The 27,120-nt window shown below is 45.2% G+C and overlaps 1 protein-coding gene and 1 long non-coding RNA gene across 2 annotated transcripts in view; both read right to left on the reverse strand.

The window, feature by feature from the left end:
- The window catches only part of LOC126176602 (facilitated trehalose transporter Tret1-like), a gene marked incomplete at its 5' end in the record, with an annotated part of 77,933 nt that extends 59,075 nt beyond the window's left edge, over nucleotides 1–18,858 (reverse strand). The window contains one exon of the mRNA XM_049923762.1: nucleotides 18,663–18,858. Coding sequence (XP_049779719.1) covers nucleotides 18,663–18,858 — 196 coding nt within the window. The remainder of the gene's footprint in view (nucleotides 1–18,662) is intronic.
- A 29-nt stretch (nucleotides 18,859–18,887) lies between these two features.
- Nucleotides 18,888–27,120, reverse strand: part of LOC126177121 (uncharacterized) — a 256,692-nt gene continuing 248,459 nt past the window's right edge. Inside the window, exon 3 of the long non-coding RNA XR_007535751.1 lies at nucleotides 18,888–18,961. This is a non-coding gene — a long non-coding RNA (uncharacterized LOC126177121). The remainder of the gene's footprint in view (nucleotides 18,962–27,120) is intronic.

Here is a 27,120-nt window from a genome sequence, read left to right on the forward strand (position 1 = left end):
CTTTGGGATTAGAATTATTATATTCTTCTTGACGTCTGAGGGTATCTCGCCTGTCTCATACATCTTGCGCACTAGATGGTAAAGTTTTGCTAGGCCTGGCTCTCCCAAGGCTGTCAGTAGTTGTCTACTCCCGGGGCCTTGTTTTGACCTAGGTCTTTCCGTGCTCTGTCGAACTCTTCACGCAGTATCATATCTCCTATTTCTTCTTCATCTACATTCTCTTCCATTTCTATAATATTGTCCTCAAGAACATCGCCCTTGTATAGACCCTCTATATACTCCTTTCACCTTTCTGCCTTTTCTTCTTTGCTTAGAACTAGGTTTCCATCTGAGCTCTTGATATTCATGCAAGTGGTTCTCTTTTCTCCAAAGGTCTCTAATTTTCCTGTACTCAGTATCTATCTTACCCCTGGTGATATGCACCTCTACATCCTTACATCTGTCATCTAGCCATCCCTGCTTAGCCATTTTGCACTTCCTGTCGATCTCATTTTTGAGACGTTTGTATTCCTTTTTGGCTGCTTCATTTGCTGCATTTTTATATTTTCTCCTTTCATCAATTAAATTCAGTATCTCTTCTGTTACCCAACGATTTCTATTAGCCCTCGTCTTTTTACCTACTTGATCCTCTGCTACCTTCACTATTTCATCTCTCAAAGCTATCCATTCTTCTTCTACTGCATTTCTTTCCCCCATTCTTGTCAATCGTTCCCTAATGCTCTTCCTGAAGCTCTCTACAACCTCTGGTTCTTTCAGTTCAGTTCAGGTCCCATCTCCTCAAATTCCCATATTTTTGCGGTTTCTTCAGTTTTAATCAACAGTTCATACTATACAAAATATTCTACCAATGCCAACGGAAAATGCGACGTGTGAATCTTGAAATTTGTTAATAATTAATTATGAATGAGCGCCTGAAGCACATTATGTAATGGTCGCTTAAGAAACTTATTGTAATGTAGCTAGTTTAATGATTATAAAAATAATGTCTTTAATTCCGCCCTTGACACAAGTAATTATTTTTAGTTTATTTGCTTTTAGGAAAATACGAAGTTCCGAAAGTGATTAAATCAAATTCTGAGTTGAGCTTTGGTCAAGCAGAGAAATTACCGTACTGACCGCGTGGTGCTATGAACAATATTTGCTGCAGTACGTTCCAGAGACGAGAATGATGGCTCGTTTTGGAAGCAGGAGAGATTTGTGCGCTCTTCTCTGTAAGAGCCGCTTTTGAGATTTAATAGCGTGAGAGTTTATTGTTTTTGTTCCAGTAATTTGATAAAGCTAAGTGGTTCGGAAAGTGATGAAATCAGCTGTATTCACCAATTCCGGAAGTTTTCGGACTTAAAATTTTGTGACTATCTTCTGATGGGCTAAAATAATTCCGCATACGATACTGTGCAGTCATGTTTCAAAAACGTCAGATTGCTGAATATTGGTGAACTGTGTAATACTGTGCGAGAATAGAAAACTGATAACTATTGGGGGGCGACTAGTTGAAATTGCTGTTTCTTGGACAGCAAGTAGCGAGTTTTGCACTACACGAGAGAGAATATGCTATGTGAGTGAACGGAAGAGTACAAACTACGGACAAATATATGATTTCATGTCAGGAACCGTGTGTCATGGTGGGATTAAAAGCAGCTATCGCTAAAGCGATAATACGTTACCGCTACTTTAACCAAGAACTTGTTTTATTTACTAAAGAGAATTCTGAAACGCTTTAGTGAAATTCTGAATTGATTGCCTCAGTGAAGGATTCCTCATGTTGTATCCTGAGCCCAAAAAACCCAACAGACGAACGTAGTTAATCAGCGTAGTTTCGGGGCACATTCAGTGACGGAAACACACAATAATTGTTTAGACGTTTTATTTTGGAACGAATCGATCACATTAATAAACGTGCATGAAGAGACGTGTAGGGATGACAGTCTTAGAAGATGAAGTCCAAAGTGTTGTACTGGTAGTTGGATAACTGGTTATATAGCAATTAGTAATAAATATTCTCACCTCGTAGGCATCATCGGTGTAATAATTCTAACTAGTTTCCTCGGGTTTTTAACGAATCATAAAATTAGCAAGACTCGGTATTTCGACGATCCTCCTGTCCGTGATCTTCAGGATCTGTCAGCAAACCCTAGGAGACTATGAAAATAATTATTATATGTGACAAATTAATGGTTTGTATGAACTGTTTTAGCCATCTAGCTAATAAGCTCCAGTGGTGTAAATGATGTGAAATAAAGTAAATAAATAAACACTGCTCCTGTCAAGTGCCATTCTGAGGGTGTAATACATCGTCATCCTTGTTTACGTGACGAAAAGACAACCGATATTACAGTAATTTCTGAGAACATTTCTCATTGAGAACAGCAGTCTGAACAAAGTACTTTAAATGAACACAAATAGTGTCGACCGCAAAAAAACATTTATTTTGTGGCTCCGTTCACCGCCACCGCCTACCATCATGGAACGAGGTCTGAAGATGTTCAAAAGCCAACCGAAACCGGTTATCACTAAATAATTGTGTTTTGAGGTCGAACTGTTTGTATTCCTTTAAGATATTATGGTGTTTCTTTTGCGGGAGTTGTCCAGTAGAGTTCTCTAAGCACTACAACGGTACAGTCATCTTGGTGAAAGCCCAGAGGGAAGGTCTGTATAGTGCATCTGAAGATGTTCAAGGCACAAAACGGTTAATTGAATGTTTTGTATTCGAGGCTAATATCGATACTGTCTGTTTATCGTGGAACCCTTGAACATGTTTTCAATAACGAACTTTATGACATTATCGACAGAAAGAAGCTTTAACCAAAGGGTCATCACTGCTACTGAAAACTCATATTTTCTCACACAAGATACACAGGATGTCACAGGAGGCATGGTAAATATTCAGGGGTATGACAGGAACGGTCATTGGAAGCAAAATGTCTAGTAAACATGGGCTCTAAAATGCATACATTAAGAGCTATGAGCACATCTTCATCTTCGATTCGGTGAAACAAATCTCTTCTGCTGCAAGTTCTTTGCTTTCCATATATTGGGGGGTGGCAGTATCGACCAAAATGAAAAAAATCTCCAGTCAGCATGGACTCTAAAGTGCATGCATTAAGAGCTTGAATAACTGTTCATCTTTGCTACCGTGAAGTAATCACAGCTCTTAAAGTACGCATTTGGAGCCCCTGTTTACTACACAGTTTTTATTGTTTTGGTACATATTAGCTCATCTCAAAATATGGGTAGCAAAGAGCCTGCAGCAGAAGTACTTTGCTTCATAGTATTGAAGATGAAGTGCTCATAGCTCTAAACGTATGAATTTTAGAGGCCACGTTTATTGGACATTTTTGCTTCGATTGATTGTTCCTGTCATATCCCTGAACACTGAGTATTTCTCCTGGGACACCCTGAATATTAAATATTGGACACATACGAACAACTACAGCACTTCTTTGTCCACTTCTGAAAGGCTTTCGACAGTGTGTCATATTGTCGACTCGTGTGACACATATAATGATAAGGAGTAGTTCCTGTGCTATGTGAATAGCGTGAAAAAATTTTGAGTATTAGAAGACAGGGAGTTGCACTGGGTGGCGGATCCTTATCAGAAACGAAAGTAACGTTGAATGTAAGCCTAAGGAAAATATATACAAAATGTACTCAAGAAGATTAATGAGGTAATTATGAGATAAAATTTCTCATTGAAACTGCTGTTGTCTATAGTATGACAACACCTCTCGATCGTTATAAGGAACAATTGAACAACCTGTTTACACTTAGTTACGAGGGTTGTCCAGAAAGTAAGTTCCGATCGGTCGCGAAATGGAAACAACTGGGAAAATCCGGTAAAGCTTTGCACAGATGTGTGGGGGCAGCGTCTCTAGTATGCCCGTAGATCGTGTCGCGTCGCTCTTTTCAGTTTTGAGTGAACAGTGAGCACGTAAAGATGCGTAGGGAATAGCGTCTCGCACCAAGTATTAGGGCCTGGTTAGAGATTTCGCCTATGTCATGCAGCCCACATAACACAACTGTCGAGCAGTTCCTTCTGCATGCCAGTTCTCGGCCGCACACTGCAGGGGCAATGAAGACGCTCCTGCAGCGTTTCCGATGAGAGTGATCACACACTATACAGCCCGTAATTGGCTCCCCCTGAGTCGCACCTCTGCTCGCGGGAACCGCTGGCTGTGAAGACAAACTTTTTCCACAGACAACGTGCTGCAGACCACTGCAGATAACTGGCCGAAAGCACAGGCGGCTGCTTTCTACACTCCTGGAAATGGGAAAAAGAACACATTGACACCGGTGTGTCAGACCCACCATACTTGCTCCGGACACTGCGAGAGGGCTGTACAAGCAATGATCACACGCACGGCACAGCGGACACACCAGGAACCGCGGTGTTGACCGTCGAATGGCGCTAGCTGCGCAGCATTTGTGCACCGCCGCCGTCAGTGTCAGCCAGTTTGCCGTGGCATACGGAGCTCCATCGCAGTCTTTAACACTGGTAGCATGCCGCGACAGCGTGGACGTGAACCGTATGTGCAGTTGACGGACTTAGAGCGAGGGCGTATAGTGGGCATGCGGGAGGCCGGGTGGACGTACCGCCGAATTGCTCAACACGTGGGGCGTGAGGTCTCCACAGTACATCGATGTTGTCGCCAGTGGTCGGCGGAAGGTGCACGTGCCCGTCGACCTGGGACCGGACCGCAGCGACGCACGGATGCACGCCAAGACCGTAGGATCCTACGCAGTGCCGTAGGGGACCGCACCGCCACTTCCCAGCAAATTAGGGGCACTGTTGCTCCTGGAGTATCGGCGAGGACCATTCGCAACCGTCTCCATGAAGCTGGGCTACGGTCCCGCACACCGTTAGGCCGTCTTCCGCTCACGCCCCAACATCGTGCAGCCCGCCTCCAGTGGTGTCGCGACGGGCGTGAATGGAGGGACGAATGGAGACGTGTCGTCTTCAGCGATGAGAGTCGCTTCTGCCTTGGTGCCAATGATGGTCGTATGCGTGTTTGGCGCCGTGCAGGTGAGCGCCACAATCAGGACTGCATACGACCGAGGCACACAGGGCCAACACCCGGCATCATGGTGTGGGGAGCGATCTCCTACACTGGCCGTACACCACTGGTGATCGTCGAGAGGACACTGAATAGTGCACGGTACATCCAAACCGTCATCGAACCCATCGTTCTACCATTCCTAGACCGGCAAGGGAACTTTCTGTTCCAACAGGACAATGCACGTTCGCATGTATCCCGTGCCACCCAACGTGCTCTAGAAGGTGTAAGTCAACTACCCTGGCCAGCAAGATCTCCGGATCTGTCCCCCATTGAGCATGTTTGGGACTGGATGAAGCGTCGTCTCACGCGGTCTGCACGTCCAGCACGAACGCTGGTCCAACTGAGGCGCCAGGTGGAAATGGCATGGCAAGCCGTTCCACAGGACTACATCCAGCATCTCTACGATCGTCTCCATGGGAGAATAGCAGCCTGTATTGCTGCGAAAGGTGGATATACACTGTACTAGTGCCGACATTGTGCATGCTCTGTTGCCTGTGTCTATGTGCCTGTGGTTCTGTCAGTGTGATCATGTGATGTATCTGACCCCAGGAATGTGTCAATAAAGTTTCCCCTTCCTGGGACAATGAATTCACGGTGTTCTTATTTCAATTTCCAGGAGTGTATGACGAGGATAATGGAAAGTTGATGCAACACTACGACAGAACTCGAAGATGGAGCGGCGACTATGTAGAGAAGTATGTGGAAGGTGTACCTAACTGTTGCAAATAAAACGTTTGTGGTTTACTCTGTGGTTTCCATTTCGCGACCGATCGGAACTTACTTTCTGGACAACCCTCGTATACTGACAGATAGCTCTTCGTAAGTACATAAAAATACAAAATGTGCATAAACCAGATAAAGAGCGCAACAGTATCCTTTTACTGATTGCTGGTAATATTGTGGAAACCGCTCCGCTTCCTTCAAAATTGTATTTCGTAATGAGCATCTCGACCAAGAGCTGAAAGTTTATCAAATCTCGTGCACGCCACCAAATGAGACTGCTGTCTGTCACATTTCATAGTAGCGGTATTGATTGATGCAAAGCATCCTGTCATCCTCACATATAGGGATATCATTGGTGAGTATCATGTTCGACGTGAATGACACATAAACAAACGTGTTAACAATTAATTATGTACGGCTTTGTGACATTTAAAGGGCATTTCTTGGTCGTGTTAGCCATCAGGCCACAAGTGATTTTAGTTCGAGGCTTAAAGAAAAAGTGGTAGTTCATCCATGTTATCTGCTGGCTTCTAGCTCTAAGCTCTACACTTGGACAGAGTATGTGGAAATGATTCAGTAGCATCTGCAGTAGAAGAAAACGCAGCTCCCTACGTGACGCAGGAAGTCGTGTTGACCAACTGAACACAGCACCCAAACAGTCACACGATGCTGTAGATTGTTAACATCCGAAAGATAATCACTCGTTATTTGTGACTTAACACACGATAATGTTTTGCATGTATGATATTCGAATGCTGATTGCTGATGGATACTTTGTCGATTATATGATCCACTCTTTATAAGCAGTCACCTACGAGGACAAAAATTAAGGACACTTGCTATAATTCCATCTCACAACATGTATCTCTTGACTTCATTCAGCACGATCCGTTATCTTTCGTACTGTGGACTCGAGACAGGAAAAGATGACCTTCTTTGTAGGCAACCCACATTGCCGCTATGCAGAGCAGCGATTTTGCTAGGCGCTGAATGTAGCGCAACACGGCATAAAGTAAAAAAAATACTTTAGACGATTAGAGTTGGCCCTGAATGCATGTGTATAATATCTATCTAACAACAGGTTGCTGGATCGTATAGATCATTTGTATCCAAATTCAGGATGACTGTGACCGGGCAGGCTACACACATGCTCTGCTGTCCTCCTCGGTTACATAGACACTGTTGTCCTCAATATCTTTCCTCATTTATCAAACATATATCATCATTTCACAAGTGCAATATTAAACTTATTAAATTCATCCATGTGCAGAGGGTGCTGTTCTCCCTCATCTGAATATTCAGTTAATGAAATGCCGCTCCAGTTAATGATACATACTTCACACGACTGGGTTAGGGATTCAACCAGGCCCTTTTCAAGTGGTTGTTGCGCTGTTCTGAAGCAATGTTCATCCACTTAAAAGTAACCGGGATGCGAAAGCCGAAACCGGCAATGGACTGAAGTAACGTATATATCGGCAACTGCAGCTGCCTTTAATTAATACAGAAATTGGTACGTCCATCATCGTAGTAGTACCTGTGCATACTACTAAATATTTCCCCATCTCCTTCTCCATTATAGATAAAAGCTCTACATGTTATCATCGGCATAGCTTCGTGATCTGCATATCTGAGTCGTCTTCTTTCTGTCCAACAGTGAACCAGGGACCAGTGTTCGTGTCACATTGTTAGCACTACAGAAGCTTTCCATGTTCCATCAATTTTGTTAATCTCTGTCTTCTTTCTTTTTTTATTTTTTAATCTCATCTGATGATCTAACTTTATTATTTGGCCCTCTGACATGTCGTTGGTTAGAAGACAGTAAGTAACAGAACTCAGTATATGGTTCTAGTAGGCGAGTGTTCATAAAAGACAAGGGTATCATCAGCAGCGTCAAGGAAAAATAATAGCACTGCTCATGTTCTCTGTAGGCTATGACGGATAGGGTGACCAGCAATCTGCGACTCGTTCATTCATTTCGGTGTCCGGTCAGCATTTCCAAAAAATATCAGCTGCGATAGCTTTGTCATTTCTTTCGTTACCATCTTGTATTGTGCACGGGTTGCCTAGGAAGGGGCATACAAGTAGGTGGCTTGGATCTTCTTCAGCCCCGCAGTCGCAATAGGTGTCTGCGCTCGGTGGAAGGATTCCTCATTTCTTCAGGTTGGTCTTGCATCGAGGGACGCGGTTGAGGGACCTCCACACAGGGCTTTTTAGGTTTGCGCCAGGGGCTGGGTCTTCTTTTGGTGAGACGTCTACGGGCAGCGAAATCTTCCATATTGCAAGACGAATTGCCTCTGGTGCTCCCTCCAGTGGTGCAGTCCTAGCAAGGTATCGCTTGCGGGATTTAAGGCGGGATCTTGCTGCCTGAGGACCATACAGAGGTGTCGGCGATTATTCTCCGGATGTTGGGTAGGACTAGTCCAGCAATCGGATACAATTTCTGCACTGGTGTTGGCTTAAGGCATCCTGAGACGATCCTAGCAGTATCGTTGAGCGCAATATCGACTTGCTTAGCATATGCTGAAGCGTTCGACTCAGGAGCAGCATACTCAGCGGCTGATACACAAAGCGCAAGTGCAGAAGTACTTAGGAGGTGCGGGTTGGCTCCCCAGCTGCTGCCAATCAGCTTCTTAAGCACCCCATTGCGAGAATGACTTTCTGTTTCACGTTTAGGCATTGCTGCCTGTACGTTAGAGTCCTGTCCAGTGTGACACCTAGGTAGACTGGTGTTGGGCAATGTTTCAGTTGCTCTCCTCGCCATGTGATCTCCAGCTTTTGCTGCGCTTCCGTGTTTCGTAAGTGGAAGGAACTCACTTGAGTTTTACTGGGATTGGGCTTCAGGTGGTTGGCGTCATAGTACTCGGAGAATTCATCCATTGCTAGAGACAGTTTTCCCTCTACTTCTTTAAAGGTTGGCGCCTGAACAGCTACTGCTGTGTCATCGGCACAGATGAGCCTAGTACTTGCTGATATTGGCTGATCATTTGTGTACGGATTGTACGGTGCTGGAGCAAGCACACTGCCTTGGGGAGATTGTTCTTCTGCGTTCGCCGTCTACGCCTCCTATCCTGCATTGAAACTTGGAATCTTGTGTTCTGAAGGAAGGTGCTGATAAGGGATGTAGTCCTTAGGGAGGTTATACACTTTCTTTAACTTTTTCCTATGATTCAAATCGTCGTATGCAACTGTTAGATCAACAAAAGCGACTCCAGTAATCTCATCACGCTCAAAACTGTCCTCGACGTGCTGGATTAGATTCAAGACCTGACTCCAGTATGATTTGCCAGCACGAAAGCCTGCTTGTTGTGGGATAAACTTCACTTCTAGGGTGGCACTGATTCGGTTAAGTATCAGCCGTTCTAATATCTTGAAGGTGTGGCATAAAAGGGAGATAGGTCGAAAATTTGTTTAGTCGTTTTGTTCCCTTCCATTGCATTGCATTGTATTGCAATGACTCGAGACTTCCGCCATATTTTGGGGATGTGTAGCTTGGCGACAGATGTGTTCATTAGGTTTAGTAGCCACTGCATCGTTTTACAGCCGAAGTTCTTTACCTGTTCAACCATAAGATCATCGACAACTGCTGCCTGATGCATCTTCAAACTGGAGATGGCAGCTTCGAGTTCAGCCATGGAGAGGGGATCCCTAAGAAAATGATGCTCTGTTTCTGGGTCGCGCTGAAGAGCTTCTTTGAGCGTACTTCCTTTTATTTTGCCGTTCTGCAGGATCCAGGTTGTCACTTTATCAAGAGTCACACTCGTAAAATTGTCTTGAGACTTTACAGGGTCGCCACTCAGGATTTTAAGCAGTTTTCAGGGTTGTCTACTGTTCAGCTTCATTTCGAGGTTTTCTACCAGGTTACTGCACTTGACCTTGCGAGTTGCTGAAATGGCTCGCAGGAGTATTTCACCAGCTTGGATAGTTTCTTCTGCAAATGGATCCTAATCATACAGAGTTTCGTTTCTTTCTAACAAAAGTGCGTCATCGCTGGACATGGATGGAACATACTGAGTTCTGCATCCTCTCGGAATAGCTTTCCTCGAAACTTTTTGGACGCATTTGATGAAGTTTTCGTACATTTCAGGTTGCGGTGGAATGTTTATCACTTTTGAGTCAAGCCCTTCACTGAACTACTGCCTGTCAGCCATCTTGAACCTCCTCTCGAATTGTTCCTCTTCAGGCGCTACTACAGGATTCACAGTGCATATGACAGGTCTATGTTGGGTACGGCGGATGGGCTCTCCTACAGTCATCTACATCTACATCTACATCCATACTCCGCAAGCCACCTGACGGTGTGTGGCGGAGGGTACCTTGAGTACCTCTATCGGGTCTCCCTTCTATTCCAGTCTCGTATTGTTCGTGGAAAGAAGGATTGTCGGTATGCCTCTGTGTGGGCTCTAATCTCTCTGATTTTATCCTCATGGTCTCTTCGCGAGATATACCTAGGAGGGAGCAATATACTGCTTGACTCTTCGGTGAAGGTATGTTCTCGAAACTTTGACAAAAGCCCGTACCGAGCTACTGAGCGTTTCTCCTGCAGAGTCTTCCACTGGAGTTTATCTATCATCTCAGTAACACTTTCGCGATTACTAAATGATCCTGTAACGAAGCGCGCTGCTCTCCGTTGGATCTTCTCTATCTCTTCTATCAACCCTATCTGGTACGGATACCACACTGCTGAGCAGTATTCAAGCAGTGGGCGAAAAAGTGTACTGTAACCTACTTCCTTTGTTTTCGGATTGCATTTCCTTAGGATTCTTCCAATGAATCTCAGTCTGGCATCTGCTTTACCGATGATCAACATTAATATGATCATTCCATTTTAAATCACTCCTAATGCGTACTCCCAGATAATTTATGGTATTAACTGCTTCCAGTTGCTGACCTGGTATATTGTAGCTAAATGATAAGGGATCTATCTTTCTGTGTATTCGCAGCACATTACACTTGTCTATATTGAGATTCAATTGCCATTCCCTGCAGCATGCGTCAATTCGCTGTAGATCCTCCTGCATTTCAGTACAGTTTTCCATTGTTACAACCTCTCGATACACCACAGCATCATCTGCAAAAAGCGTCAGTGAACTTCCGATGTCATCCACCAGGTCATTTATGTATATTGTGAATAGCAACGGTCCTATAACACTCCCCTGCGGCACACCTGAAATCACTCTTACTTCGGAAGACTTCTCTCCATTGAGAATGACATGCTGCGTCCTGTTATCTAGGAACTCCTCAATCCAGTCACACAATTGGTCTGATAGTCCATATGCTCTTACTTTGTTCATTAAACGACTGTGGGGAACTGTATCGAACGCCTTGCGGAAGTAAAGAAACACGGCATCTACCTGTGAACCCGTGTCTATGGCCCTCTGAGTCTCGTGGACGAATAGCGCGAGCTGGGTTTCACATGACCGTCTTTTTCGAAACCCATGCTGATTCCTACAGAGTAGATTTCTAGTCTCCAGAAAAGTCATTATACTCGAACACAATACGTGTTCCAAAATTCTACAACTGATCGACGTTAGAGATATAGGTCTATAGTTCTGCACATCTGTTCGACGTCCCTTCTTAAAGACGGCGTTAGAGATATAGGTCTATAGTTCTGCACATCTGTTCGACGTCCGTTCTTAAAAACAGAGATGACCTGTGCCCTTTTCCAATCCTTTGGAACGCTACGCTCTTCTAGAGACCTACGGTACACCGCTGCAAGAAGGGGGGCAAGTTCCTTCGCGTACTCTGTGTAAAGTCGAACTGGTATCCCATCAGGTCCAGAGGCTTTTCCTCTTTTGAGCGATTTTAATTGTTTCTCTATCCCTCTATCGTCTATTTCGATATCTACCATTTTGTCATCTCTGCGACAATCTAGAGAAGGAACTACAGTGCAGTCTTCCTCTGTGAAACAACTTTGTAAAAAGACATTTAGTATTTCGGCCTTTAGTCTGTCATCCTCTGTTTCAGTACCATTTTGGTCACAGAGTGTCTGAACATTTTGTTTTGATCCACCTACCGCTTTGACATAGAACCAAAATTTCTTAGGATTTTCTGCCAAGTCAGTACTTAGAACTTTGCTTTCGAATTCCTTGAACGCCTCTCGCATAGCCCTCCTCACAGTACATTTCGCTTCGCGTAATTTTTGTTTGTCTGCAAGGCTTTGGCTATGTTTATGTTTGCTGTGAAGTTCCCTTTGCTTCCGCAGCAGTTTTCTAACTCGGTTGTTGTACCACGGTAGCTCTTTTCCATCTCTTACGATCTTGCTTGGCACATACTCATCTAACGCATAATGTACGATGGTTTTGAACTTTGTCCACTGATCCTCAACACTATCTGTACTTGAGACAAAACTTTTGTGTTGAGCCAACAGGTACTCTGAAATCTGCTTTTTGTCACTTTTTCTAAACAGAAAAATCTTCCTACCCTTTTTAATATTTCTATTTACGTCTGAAATCATCGATGCCGTAACCGCTTTATGATCGCTGATTCCCTGTTCTGCATTAACTTTTTCAAATAGTTCGGGTCTGTTTGTCACCAGAAGGTCTAATATGTTATCGCCACGAGTCGGTTCTCTGTTTAAATGCTCAAGGTAGTTTTCAGATAAAGCACTTTAAAAATTTTCACTGGATTCTTTGTCCCTGCCACCCGTTATGAACGTCTGAGTCTCCCAGTCTATATCCGGCAAATTAAAATCTCCACCCAGAACTATAACATGGTGGGGAAATCTACTCGAAATATTTTCCAAATTATCCTTCAGGTGCTCAGCCACAACAGCTGCTGAGCCAGGGGGCCTATAGAGACATCAAATTACCATGTCTGAGCCTGCTTTAACCGTGACCTTCACCCAAATCATTTCACATTTCGGATCTCCGTCAATTTCCTTCGATACTATTGCACTTCTTATCGCTATAAACACGCCTCCCCCTTCACTGTCCAGCCTGTCTCTGCGGTATACATTCCAATCTGAGTTTAGGATTTCATTACTGTTTACGTCTGGTTTCAGCCAACTTTCTGTCCCTAGTACTATATGTGCGTTGTGACCGTTTATTAATGAGAGCAGTTCTGGGACCTTTCTGTAGACGCTCCTGCAGTTTACTATTAGCACATTAATATTGTTATTCCCTGTTGCTTTTTGCCTACTCCTACCTTGCCGCGTCTCAGGAGGCGTCTTGTCGGGCGTAGGGAGGGGATTCTCTAACCTAAAAAACCACCCTGTGCACTCCACACGTACTCCGCTACCCTTGTAGCCGCTTCCGGCGTGTAGTGCACGCCTGACCTATTCAGGGGGACCCTACATTTCTCCACCCGATAGCGGAGGTCGAGAAAGTTGCACCCCAGATCTCCGCAGAATCGTCTGAGCCTCTGGTTTAAGCCTTCCACTCGGCTCCAAACCAGAGGACCGCGATCGGTTCTGGGAACGATACTACAAATAGTTAGCTCTGAGTCCACTCCGCGAGCGAGGTTTTCCGCCTTCACCAATTCCGCCAACCGCCTGTACGAACTGAGGATGACCTCTGAACCCAGACGGCAGGAGTCATTGGTGCCGACATGAGCAACAATTTGCAGTCTGGTGCACCCAGTGCTCTCTATCGCCGCCGGTAGGGCCTCCTCCACATCTCGGATGAGACCCCCCGGCAAGCAGAGTGAACACTGGCCTTCTTCCCCGACCTTCCCGCTAATTGCCTAAGGGGCTCCATCACCCGCCTAACGTTGGAGCTCCCAATAACTAATAAACCCCTCCCCCCGTGTGCCTGCTCGGACCTTGCTGAAGGAGCAGCCACATGTCCACTCACAGGCAGAGCGGGCGATACCACACGGCCAGCCTCCACATTGACCCTCCGCCTCGTGCGCCGCGAACGCCGCTGAACCCGCCACTCCCCTTGGGGAGAGGGTGGCCCAACCGCGCCCGGTACCCGCGAAGATGTCTCGTCAGCAGGGACAGTGGGTGAAGCATGTAACACCTGGGGTGTACCTTGCGACGCACCAGATTCCCCACTGCCGCTACACTCCGAGGCAGCAGCCTGAAGACGGCTCACCGCGGCCATCAACACGCTCAGCTGTTCGCGAACAGTGGCCAGCTCCTCCTGCGTCCGTACACAGCAGTCACACATCCTATCCATCCTAAGGAATCAATTTACTGAAGAGACTTAATCAACAGTTTAACTAGACTGCTAATTCACTAAAGGCGGCTGTTTAGTCAATAAACTGTGGTTGCTAGCCACTTCTTGTAGAAAACAATGAAAATAGCACTACCTGTCTCTGGACTGTATTGAAAATAAACACTAGCACTACTGGCACTATGGTTGACTAAAGGGACTCTGACTGTATTCAAAACAAACACGAAATCTATGGAACTATTAATAGCACTCGGCAATTAAAGCTTCCTAAAAGCAAAAACACACGGAAGAAGAAGTGACAAGTAAGAAAAATACAGTTAATACTTAAATTAAGGTAGCTCGCTGCACAGCAGACGTGAAGCAGACGGCAGTTACGACGACACTGACACTACTCGTACATTGTACAGCTACCTTTGAAGAAACAAAGATGTTGCCTGGGTTGTACCCTCTTTTCCACATGCCACTGTTAAAAGAAGGTGGGAGCTTCGGATCATGGATCAGATGTAGGTCATGAGCCTCAGCCCATGTTTCTACACTGTTTGTGTCGGCATCTGGGTATCCCCATGATGTGCTTCTGCAATTGAAGTCGCCTATGACTAAGAACACGTCCTGATCGTTGAAGTTGGCTGGTGTTTTAATGCTGAAATTGGCATCGGGCGGTTTGTAGACCGATGTTACACAGAAGAATGGAGTTCGCAGTGTGAGGAGCTCGATGTTGTCTTCAGTCTGTGAGGTTGATGTGATATTCACGTTAGGTTTGGCAAAGATGGCACTGCCGTATTTGTCGTGAGGCCTTTCCAGTATTAATTCCATACCAGCAATTCTTGGACGGTTTTTAGTACTTCCCCAGCGTGTATCCTGGACTAACAGAATGTCACATGTATATTTTTGACATAAATTTGCTACTAAAACTTCTTTCTCCCGGTAAAATGCCTCGATGTTTATGGAAATAAAAACAAATTGTCTTGAGAAAGTCCAGTCGGAATGCAGTTCATCTGAATGGAGACCGGTTGTGAAAGGATCTGCCGTCAGCGCACTTCGTAGCGTTTTCCGACATTACCCACGCTACACGCGATTGCTACTCATTTCTTGTTCTTCTCTTATTGCAATCTTTGTGGAGGTTCCTTTCATGTACATCTGCGACTGATTCCCGGGAAAGTGTCGTCGATGACTGACTGTAGAGGATACCGGATGACTTTATTGTACTTGTTGTGAGGTACAGCAACTTACTTTGAAAGTAGAAAAATGTAATTTAATGCAAATGAATAGGGAAAATATTCGTGTGATGTTTTTTTGACAAAAGACATGGGATACTTTCTAATGTGGTGACGGATGCCGTTTTTCCCGGCGTAGTGCACTAGCTCTAGGTGGTATAGACTCAACAAGGCGTTGGAAGTTCACGGCAGTAGTACTGAGCCATACTGCCTCTACAGCCGCCCGCAACAACGAAGATGTTCCCGATGCAGGATTTTGTGGACGAACTGAACTCTCGATTATGTCCCATAAATGTTCGATGGGATTCATGTCGGGTGATTTGTGTGGCCAAATCATTCGCTCGAATTGTCCGGAATGTTCTTCAAACCAATCGCAAACAAATGAGGCCCGGTGACATGTCGCATTGTCATCCGTAAAAGTTCCGTCGTTGTTTAAGACCATGAAGTCCACAAAAGACTGCAAATGGTCTCGCAGTGGCCGAACGTAACCATTTCCAGTCAGTGAACGGTTCAGTCGGACCAGAGGCCCCAATCCATTCTGTGCAAACACAGCCCACACCATTCTGGAGCCACCACCAGCTTGCAGGATGCCTTGTTGACAACTTCGATCCATGTCTTCGCGCGGTCTGCGCCACACTCGAATCCTATCGTCAGCTCTTACAAACTGAAATCGGGACTCATCTAACCAGGCGACCGTTTCCCAGTCGTAAAGGGTCCAACTGATATGGTCACGAGCCCTGGAGAGGCGCTGCAGGCGATGTCGTGATGTTAGCAACGGCAGTCGCGTCGAGTCGGTCGTTTGCCACGGTAGCCCATTAACGCCAAATTTCGTCCCACTGCCCTAACGGATACGTTCGTCGTACATCCCGTACTGCCTTCTCCGCAATAACTTCCATGATTTTCTCGTATTGCCAAGCTACATGCTGTAGCATTTTAAACAGACTGTTTCATGTTCCAAGCCTCTCTGTATCGAATTCAAGTCAACAGTTTTCTTCACGAAACGAGCAGTATCTTTGGTAGCGTAAGTTATGGAGTAAACCACTCCGACTTTATTTTTCAAATCATTGTCGTCGAAAATATGCTTGTGGACTTTGTTCTAAACAAGTGTAATGCATGCGTAATGCTGAAAGGATTGCAATGCTTCTTGTGTAGCCTCTAAGAAAAAATAAAACGACGCAGCACTATCCGAACAGGACGGGAATCGGTACAATTGACGTACATAAACAGAAAAATTAAAGATTACAGTTTCAGAAAAGCTGCTTGATTTATTGAAGAGAAAGAGCTTTGCAAACTGAGCAAGTCAGTAACGTGTTGGTCGACCTGTGGCCCTTATCCAAGCAGTTATTAGGGTTGGAATTGATTGACAGAGTTGTTGGATGTCCTTCTACATCTACATCTACATTTATACTCCGCAAGCCACCCAACGGTGTGTGGCGGAGGGCACTTTACGTGCCACTGTCATTACCTCCCTTTTCTGTTCCACTCGCGTATGGTTCGCGGGAAGAACGATTGTCTGAAAGCCTCCGTGCGCGCTCGAATCTCTCTAATTTTACATTCGTGATCTCCTCGGGAGGTATAAGTAAGGGGAAGCTATATATTCGATACCTCACCCAGAAACGCACCCTCTCGAAACCCGGCGAGCAAGCTACACCGCGATGCAGAGCGCCTCTCTTGCAGAGTCTGCCACTTGAGTTTGTTACACATCTCCGTAACGCTATCACGGTTACCAAATAACCCTGTGACGAAACGCACCGCTCTTCTTTGGATCTTTTCTATCTCCTCCGTCAACCCGTTCTGGTACGGATTCCACACTGATGAGCAATACTCAAGTATAGGTCGAACGAGTGTTTTGTAAGCCACCTCCTTTGTTGATGGACTACATTTTCTAAGGACTCTCCCAATGAATCTCAACCCGGTACCCGCCTTACCAACAATTAATTTTCTGAGAGAAATCGTACCAAATTCTGTCTGATTGGAGCGTTTGATAGTTAAATGCCGAGGGAGCTTGAGGAGCCTGCCCAAAGATCTAAGTTGGGGAGAGGTGCTTCAAATTTGCTGGCCAAGGTAAGATTTAGCAGCAACGAAGACAAGCAATGGAAACTCTCAGCTGTGTGGTGGCAGGCCTTATCTTGCTGAAATGTATGCCAAGGTGGACTGGCAAGAAGGGCAACAAAACAGGCTATAATATCGTCGAGGTACCACTGTACTGTAAAGATGAAGCGGATGACAACAAAGCGTCCTGCTGTGAGATGAAATGGCACTCCGGACAATCACTCCTAGTTGTCAGGCCGTATGGCGGGCAACAGTGAGATTGGTATCCCACCGCTGTGGCGTCTTCAGATACGTCTTCGGCGTGGAATCACATTGACTGGAGTAGAAATGTCTTTAGTAATGAGTCCCGCTTCGAAATTACCTCCGATGACCAGCGAAAACGGGTCTGGAGGGGACCCAGACAACGGATGGATACCAATCTGACTGTCGTCCACTATACCCCCCAAAACCAAGAGTGATGGTGCGGGGCGCCATTTGAACTCATAGTAAGACACCTTGGGTATCATCTCCGGCACCGTTACAGCACAGCGCTAGGTCGACGATATTCTACGCTCCATTTCGTTGCCCTCCATGCAAGGCATCCTGCGCTCACCTTTCTGCAAGGTAATGCCCGCCTGCACATGGTAAGAGTTTCTGATGCTTTTATTCCTGCTTGCTAAACCCTGTCTTGTCCAGTAACGACGAGCAATCTCTTCCCAACTGAGAAAGTTTGGAGCATTATGAACAGGGACCTCGAACCATTTCGGAATTTTGACAATCTAGCGCGCCAATTGGGCAGAGGTTGGCACAGTAATCCCTCGGGAACAACGCCATCAATAAATGCGAAGTCGAATAACTGCTTGCATAATGGCCAGAGGTTGACCGAAGCGTTACTGACTTGCTCAATTTGTAAAACTTTTTCTCTTGACTAGATCAACTAATTTTTCTGAAATTGTTTGTCTGTATATCTCATCCAATGATAACCGTCCCATTCGGATAAATCCTTCGTGGTACATCTTTTTCTCTCTCTCTAAGAGAGTATTAGCCCTTCGGTCAGTGACAAATTAAATCTTATTGAACTGCTCGGATTTAGCCATACTTAATGTTTCCTCAATGAAGTTCTTAATAAATTGCTCACACTTTTTCTTCTGCGAAAGAATGAATTTCCACCAGTATCATATTTCGCAAGGCGTAATCGTGATAAAAAAAAGTGGGTGGTAATAGTTGGATAATACCTTTTCCGATATTTATTTGTTCATATGTCTACAGTACATGCACATACATTGTCACCTACGGCCTGGACACTACTGGGTATCATACTCGCCGAATTTCATCGGTTTGTGTTTTTCAGTTTCTTGACAAAAAAATAAGTATTTTTCATACCTCCATATACTGTAGTCCGTTTAGGGAAAGCAAGCATTATGTGAATGTGGGACAGGGACTCTAGGCCTAAGCCGATCTATCACTCATTCGCATTAGTAAGGGGCAGGGAAAACTTTGTGAGAGAGGCGAGAGGCGGTGCTCACCTATCCAGGAGCACATGTCGTCCGAGGTGGGCAGCGAGGAGGAGTTGGAGCGCAGCTGCGGCAGCAGCACGGCCGAGAAGCCGATGGGGAAGCCGTTGACGACGGTGAGCAGGAAGCAGGCGCCCGCCACCAGCAGCTCCGCGCGCAGCCGGCGCCACGCGAGCCTCCTGTCCGCCTGCGGGGGCGGGGGCGGCTGCGGGGGCGGCACCGGACCCAGCAGCGCCGCCGCCGGCTCCTTGTGCGCCGCCGCCACCAGCTGCAGCCGCCCGCCGCCGCCGTTCAGCATCGGCGCGTCGCACCTGCGCACACACCAAACAATCCTGCTACTGCACGTGGACTGCGTTTTGTGCGGTTTACTGGTCACCTCGCCGAGACTGTGGGCAGTGATACCTGCGTTGTTGATAGGGACCAACTTTTGATGTCGCAGCTACTAGTCTCTGTCGTCAGTCCTCGATAACCGCCGACATATCGGCTGGTTAATACCCAGTCGTAGTCACGGCACAAATGGAACGAGAGATCTCTGTGTATGGAAACTTTAACCGTTGGAGATGGGGGTACGTCAGCTACGGCATATATAGGAAGATAACACTCTCGTAAACAACTAGTGTCAGAACAAAACCAAAAGTACCCAACGCCAGGCGTTGTTGACAGTCAAATATTAATTATTAAACTGGTGCGTAAGTTCCAAGAGTTTTTGGTTTGCATGTTGATATTCCGGTTGCTATAGGTTTATTTGTTGATTGTCAGTTTTTATTTGCACTTCATTTTATACAGAGGGGCCCAAAAAATATATATCCTCTGTTTAAATTCCATAATTGCAAACTAATTGATGGAGTTGTCTCTTTTTTGGTGAAAGTGTAGCTTAAAGTCCAACTTAAATATATCATTGTAGGTGTTCGAAATGGTCACCATTAACATCCACACACAAACGATGCCTTCGAACTGCAGCACGAACTACTGACTGCAACGTGTTCAGTTGGATATTTGCACATGAATGTACGATGGATTCTCGAAGCTCATCCAATGTGCCTGGCTTTTGTCGATAAATGACGTCCTTTAGTGTTCCCCACAGGTGAAAATCCAGAGGAGTTAGGTCTGGGGAACGTGGTGGATACTTCACAGCACCTCTACGGCCTATCCATCTTGCTGGTAGGTTTTCGTCGAGATACGCCCTAACACGATTTTGGTAGTGGGCTTGGGCACCATCTTGTTGAAAGTAAACTCTTCCGTCTCTATACATGTCTCGGATGGCAAGTAAAATGGATGTCTGAAGCTTCTGCCCAGTAGATACAATTGTGGCGATTTAATGTGCCATTGAGTTTGAACTGTGCCTCATCAGACCACAGAATCATCTCTTCATCGTTGCGCACCATGTTAGTAAAGCATTAGCAGTACTCCATTCTACGATCTGGGTCGTCCTCATTCATTGCGTGTAGCAGTCGTGGGATGTAGCATTTCCACTTTCTGTCTTCAAATTCGGGGGAGTTAGCTGGACTTGTTACTGTTACAGGTCGTCCAGATCGTTGTTTGTGTACATCTTTAACACAGCCTTCGGCTTCAAATTTGTCTCGAATCGTTAAACGTGTCGGTGGCTCTGTTTGATATTCATTCCTCCATTGCCGTTGAACCTCATTAATGTTTTCGTACGTAAAATACCACTTCAAAACCGACTTCCTTTCATCGAATGTAAGCCTTACGCCAGCCATGTTTACTCGAGTAACTAGGTGCAACTAAGAACAAAACACTGACTATCTGGCGACTGTCAACTGACAAAACAAAACAACGCAACACAACGCTTGTGTGGCTATTGCCGGAACTACAAACTATTACACTACCAAAGATGAGACAACTCCGTCAATTAGTTTGCCAGTTATGGACTTTTAAACAGTGCATAAATTTTTTGGACCCATCTGTATATTGTCACTTTTTCATTCAGAGGTAGTGAGTGGAGCTGTGAACGCTCTAGCCAAGTGGAGAAATCGAAACATTGCCGATGTATTCTTCTGTTTGAGGTCAAGGGGTGACAGCAGCAGAGGCTGCCAGAAACATTCGTGCAGGAGGATAATGCCACTGGACAGAGGACTGGGAGAAAATGATTTTCTCGTTTTATGGAGGATCGTTTTGACATTAGGGACTCTCCAAGTACAGGAAGACCTTCGGTGTTGGATGTGTAAGTAGGCTATGTTTTCTTATTGGCAACGCCACGTAGCGCTCTGTATGAAAATCACTGGCTGTGCTGTGTGCAGTCTGTGGCTAGTTTGCATTGTTGTCTGCCATTGTAGTGTTGGGCAGTGGCAGCTGGATGTGAACAGCGCGTAGCGTTGCGCAGTTGGAGGTGAGCCGCCAGCAGTGGTGGATGTGGGGAGAGAAATGGCGGAGTTTTGAAATTTGTAAAAATGGATGTCATGAACTGCTGTATATATTATGACTTTTGATGACTATTAAGGTAAATGGATTGCTTGTTCTCTATTAAAATCTTTCATTTGCTAACTATGCCTATCAGTAGTTAGTGCCTTCCGTAGTTTGTATCTTTTATTTAGCTGGCAGTAGTGGCGCTCGCTGTATTGCTGTAGCTTGAGTAACGAAGATCTTTGTGAGGTAAGTGATTTGTGAAAGGTATAGGTTAATGTTAGTCAGGGCCATTCTTTTGTAGGGATTTTGGAAGTCAGATTGCGTTGCGCTAAAAATATTGTGTGTCACTTTAGTGAATGTTTGAGTACGTTCAGTTTTGCTCAGCTGTTTGAAAAGCAAATAGTGTAAGAGGTTTATCAGCACATTAATTCAGAAATTGTTCAAAGAGGACGTTTCACAGATGAAGATCGTTTAAACACAGTAATCCACGATGTTCTACGTCAGCGTAGTCGGCAACTGTCACATGTGATGAACTGTGACCATTCCACCATCGTCCGATGATTGAATGCACTGAGGAAGGTTAAAAAATGGGATGCAGGGGTACGGCATGTTCTGAGCCACAATCACAAAAATCAGAGGGTGGCCATATGTGCACATCTGCTTGGTCGTCATCAATTGGCTCTTGAACAACAGCGACCATTCCTTTCCTGTGTCGTAACTGGTGATAACGTAGGGAAAAGAAAGGTATGGTTGAGCCCAGAAAAAGCTGCGACTCCCCGTACAAAGATCTGCGCCCATCTGGTGGAACAGCGACAGTTTGGTGTACTACGGATTGTGTCCCCTAGGTGTAACCATCACTGCTGACATTTGCTGGCAACAACTGGGACGCCTTGCAGACTGCAGACGCAATCCAAGAACAACGACCAATAATATTGCGTAAAGTGATGCTATTCCACGAAAAGGCCCGCCCGCGTTCTGGTAGATTGACAGGAACCACTATGCAGGAGATGGGTTGGGATGTCATTCCGCAACCACCTTATTCACCTGATCTTTCGCCCACAATTTTTCTCCTTTCCCGTTCACTATCAGACAGCCTTCAAGGAACTTCCTTTCCGGATGAAAATGCACTCCGAACAAGGCTCCGCGAGTTCTTCACCTCAAAACCACGTGATTTCTACAGTTGAGAAACCGATACGTAACCCCAAATTTGGCAGACTGTTGTAAATAGTGAATATTATTGTTGACTAAAATCTCTGTTATGTGTGTCTGTTGTGTTTATTAAACTTATGGAGAAACGCCACGAACCTATGCACCAAACCAATAATTACAGAGCAAGTACCGACAACTCTATCAAATACGCCTTCAGTATGTAACGTATGACGATTCACTCCAGTCTCCACTTGTCTAGCCCGCGATGTCGATTTAGTAAGTTTGTGTACCACCAGCTTCTCCACAAGTGCTGAACAATTAATATAAGGTGCACACTTTAAGGAAGACATTCATTTTAGACGAATATAAGAAGCCTATACGTCGTAGAGGACTGTGGTGGATGGCCTGTACAGAGGCATAGTTGAATTGACGCCGTGGGTTGTTGTCAGGATATTGTCCGTTGGTGGCTCAGGAAAACGTCGTTAACAGTCAGCGATGACGTCAGAAAACAAGCTACAGCACTGTTTCCGCTGTCCTCGCGGTTTCTGCTGGATCATAAAATCAGTAAGACACAATATTTTTCGGATCCATCTGTCCGGCATCTTCTTGAGATCGCTGCTGCTGCCGCAGAGTCCATCTGAACACTGGTGCCAAGGTTGCACATCGTCGTCCCATGTAGGCCTTCTCACTGTACACAATTATTACCTGACCCACCACAGCTGCTGCTCACCAAGACTGGGCTGACGGCGGTGCCCTAGTAGAACACTGGCGCCAACGATATGTTTCACTCCGAGACCAACTTCAAACACTCGGGCTGGCCGCACCAAAGAGCATTGTGTTTTGGCGCGAGGTACAACAGGGTTCCACGTCCTGCTAAGAGAAAAATCGTTCTCTTTATTAATCAAATTGTCCGCAAACCTAATTTCGGTTTCCTCTTTATAAACAGTGTTTCAAAACCCGGAAGTGCGGTGTCGTCCAGAGTTCGCGACGCCTCACCAAAGCGAACAGCGCGAATCGATATCACAGATATTACCGAGGGCCCGCTGCAGTCCACATCAACCAATGGGAGGCACCCGAGAAGAACACATCTTCTCAGCACAGCAGCACCCTCACACTGAAGTCAATATAGTGTCGAGAATGCAAGAGCTCAGTCCATTTCGAGACCTCAGCTACAGCAGTCATCATCATATAGGACCGTGATGGTTCTTAAAGTTTCACATGAACCTGTACTGTTGTAAATGTCGAACATTGTGCCTCAAGAGAACATTTTGTTACTTAATACATGAAGTGGTGCTTTCATAGTCAATGACGTAAATTATCTAGTACTCCTGGACCAAAGAAGTGTGTTAAAATTAATTATATCTATTATTTATTTATGTAATAAAGTGAACTAATATTTCATGTGTTCTAGTTTGATGGGCCTTCTCCAAGAGTAATGAAAGAACCCACCATTATGGCCGGACGAAAGTAGTTTCGTCTGGTTACTACAAGAAATACTGGCAACTACCAATCTCGATGTCAGACTGTGGTAGTTGCCAGTACTTTCGGGTTTTCAAAAAGTGTTTATAAAGACGAAATTGAAATTAGGTTGGCAGATAATGTGATTAATAAAGACAAGGGTCTTCCTCTTAACAGGACATGGAAGCCTGTAGTATCTCACGTCAAAACTCAATGCTCTTTGGTGCGGCCAACCCGAGTGTTTGAGTGAGATACACCGTTGGCGCCGGTGTTCTACTAGGGGGGGCGCCACCAGTCTAGCCTTAGAGGCGACAACTGCAGTGGGTGGCGCATGCGCCGTATACTGTACAGAGGCCTATATAAGATGACGATTTGCAGCCTCGGCATCAGTTTTCAGTAGGACTTAGGAGCTGCAGCAGCGTTCTCCTGAAGATGGATCGCCGAAATATCGAGTCATGTACATTTTAGGATCCGGCAGCAAACCCAAGAGGGCGGCACATGCACCGTCTTGCACTGACTGCGACTCAGGGCAGGGCGCACCTGCAGAGGTAGAAGCTTGCCACGATACTTCCAGAGGAAGGCTGTTCTCAGCGATAGTGTCCGCCCTTGCGAACGGTTACAGTGAGCCAAACATGACCCACCAGCACCAAGGGTCCAAGTCTACACGAGTGGACTTAACAACCTGAAGTCGGCACGTCGGTAGCCGAGGGTAAGTCTTGTGGTGGCACCTTGCAAAACCATGACGTCCAGTCGCCCAGCTGGACCTCCCTTCATAGTACGCGCTGCCATCCTGAGATGCCTTTTGCTAAGAATAATGGATAATTATACAGGTTAGGTGTCCACTTGTGGCGAAGCACCCTCTCAACCTCGAACACGAAAACGAGGCGGCGGCCAGAAAGTGTGGCTACTGGCGTGCCGTCGCCGTGGTCAGCCCGTCTTCGTCAGGACTGTGAGTGCAGACCTCTGGTCCGCAATATGAAAACCAGTGGGTGGTATCGCTGAATCTGTTGCAACGATGTTTTGGTCCGCTCCGAACCTATTGGCGTCCACTGCCCATTTGCGACCGCTGTGGCTATGCTGCTGGTTTACTAAGTAGCGCCGAAAAATAGTTGCGGCGCAACACTTGCATCAGTTTCGTCACTTTGTAATACTTGCATTTTGACTCGAACAGTTCGAAAGTATAGATCTTTAAACGGTTCGTCTGAAAAGGTTTATGAATGAAGTAAGTATCAGACAAATTGTTAGATTTTCCTGAAGTACATCTCTGATGTAACACTGATAAGATTAAAAATAATCCTAATATCACATATTTACTAATATTCTGGAAATTAACTGAAACAGACACTCCAAGCGTCTAGATGACGAGACAAATTAAGGATATTATTAAAAAAAACAGCTGAAGAGAAAAGGAAAAATGTGGGTAAAGACTGAAATGTGGTGAATGCAGATGCAACGCTGCGTTTTGTCATGATAACCTTAAATAAGCTTCCATACCGAACCCTAGCTCGATCAGTTATTGACTATTGTAGTAGGCTTAAAACTTTGTAAACATGGAGGGGAAGAGAAGGACAGAGAGAGAGAGAGAGAGAGAGAGAGAGAGAGAGAGAGAGAGAGAGTGGATTCAAAGAACAGATGTCCGATTTGTCACATGTTGCATAAGTCGGCGGAAGAGAGTGGAAAATGTGCTCATCTTGTACCACAGAGAAGCGCAACTGGACCACGTGCCACTACTAGACAGGTAAAATGTTTCTTTTTGCATCTCTTGTGCCATCCTCTACAAAGTCTGAGTAGCTCTTGCACCCTACGTCCTCAGTTATCTGTTAGACGTAGTCCAATCTCTGTCTTCCCCTACAGTTTTTAGCGTCTGCAGCTACCTAGAGACTCATTAAAGTTATTCCCTGATTTCTCAGCATGTTTTCTATCATCCTTGTTCATGTCAAGGTTTTGTATATGTTAGTTTCTTCACCGATTCTGCGGTGAAAGTCTTCATCTTATAAGTCCATCTAATTTTCAACATTTTCTGTAGCACCACGTCTCAAACGCTTAGATTCTCTTCTTTCCCACAGTCCATGCCCCACTGCCATACAATGCTGTGCTCGAAACGCAGATTCTCACAAATTTCTTCATTAGACCTTAAGGTCGGTGTCTGATACTAGCAGATTTCTCCTAACCAGGAATGCCTTCTTTGCCTCTGCTAATTTGCTTTTAAGGTCCTCCCTGCTTCGTCAGTCATGTGGTATCTTGCTTCCAAGGTTAGAGAATTCGTTAACATTGTCCACTTCGCGGTTCCTAATTTTGATGTTAAGTTTATCGTTACCCTCATTTCTGTTACTCCTACTTATTGTCCTCCTTCATCGGTTTATTCACAGTCCAAATTCTATACTCATCAGACTGTTGGTTCTATTCAACATGACCTCTAATTCTTCTTCACCTGGTCGGTCTTTTACCCTGAATTTAAATCCCACTGTCTGACGTATCTTTTTTAGCGAAAAATGACTGCAATGCACAAATCGTCACTTCCAGATGGACGACAAGTCATGTTTTCAATCTCCTTGTTATCTCTCTGAACCTACAGACTTTTGTGACACAGTAGGAAGCAGTACATACCAGAATACCAGGCAGTGAACTATGGAAACGTATCAGTTACCAGGAATGTTCAGTAGTTCGATCAAATACCGCTACCTGAGAAACGTGTAAGACAACCCAACGCAACTAGAAATGAATCAAAATCTCTGCGTTTCGATGTCACGCGGCCAAGTTCTTTCAGCAGCTCATTTCAGACTACAGGCATTGCTCTCGCAATACAGCTGTACTGATGGGTAAGCGTAATCTTTCAATTGTATCACTTTTAGACATTTATTTCAATTTCCTTCATATTACGACAGTTATCGCAGTTTTTCTTTACACTGCTATCTTCAGCTAACAGAATTAAATTCAGTAACATTTTACTGACAAATATAAATTCCTGGTGACCCCCTTTCGTTTACGACCAATCTGGAGAAGGGCAAGGGTATATAACGGGTCGTTTACGAGCTGGAACTACGAACGTGGGGAGGCACTTTATTTTTATTGGGAAGTAAGATTATCGCTGCCGCTGGAGCTAGATTTTCTGTTAGGTGAGAGCAACTGTCTAAGTTTTGTCGAAATAATTTTACCAGCGGTAGGCTTTTAGGGAAAAATTTTCCACTCGATTGGTCTAGTCACTATCGCAATCTCTGCTACGTAGTGGGGAAACAGAATCGACGCTAACCCGATAGGCAAAAACACAGTAGAAAGCGAACGTTGCAAATAAAGCGAGCCTGAATCAGCAGGGATGTACGAAAGTCGGTATTGTCTCATACAACAACACGCAATTCAACACAATTCCAAGCTCAAAGGCCGCTTGTTGAAAACGAGGTTATAGCTTTATTTCAGTTATGGTTTAGCTATGGACTCAATAACAAAATACGATTTGCTCGATCTACTTCCTGTAGAGGTATAGCGGCCGTCATAACTTTAC

Source organism: Schistocerca cancellata, chromosome 3 (assembly GCF_023864275.1).
Source record: "Schistocerca cancellata isolate TAMUIC-IGC-003103 chromosome 3, iqSchCanc2.1, whole genome shotgun sequence".
Taxonomy (NCBI): Eukaryota; Metazoa; Arthropoda; class Insecta; order Orthoptera; family Acrididae; genus Schistocerca; species Schistocerca cancellata.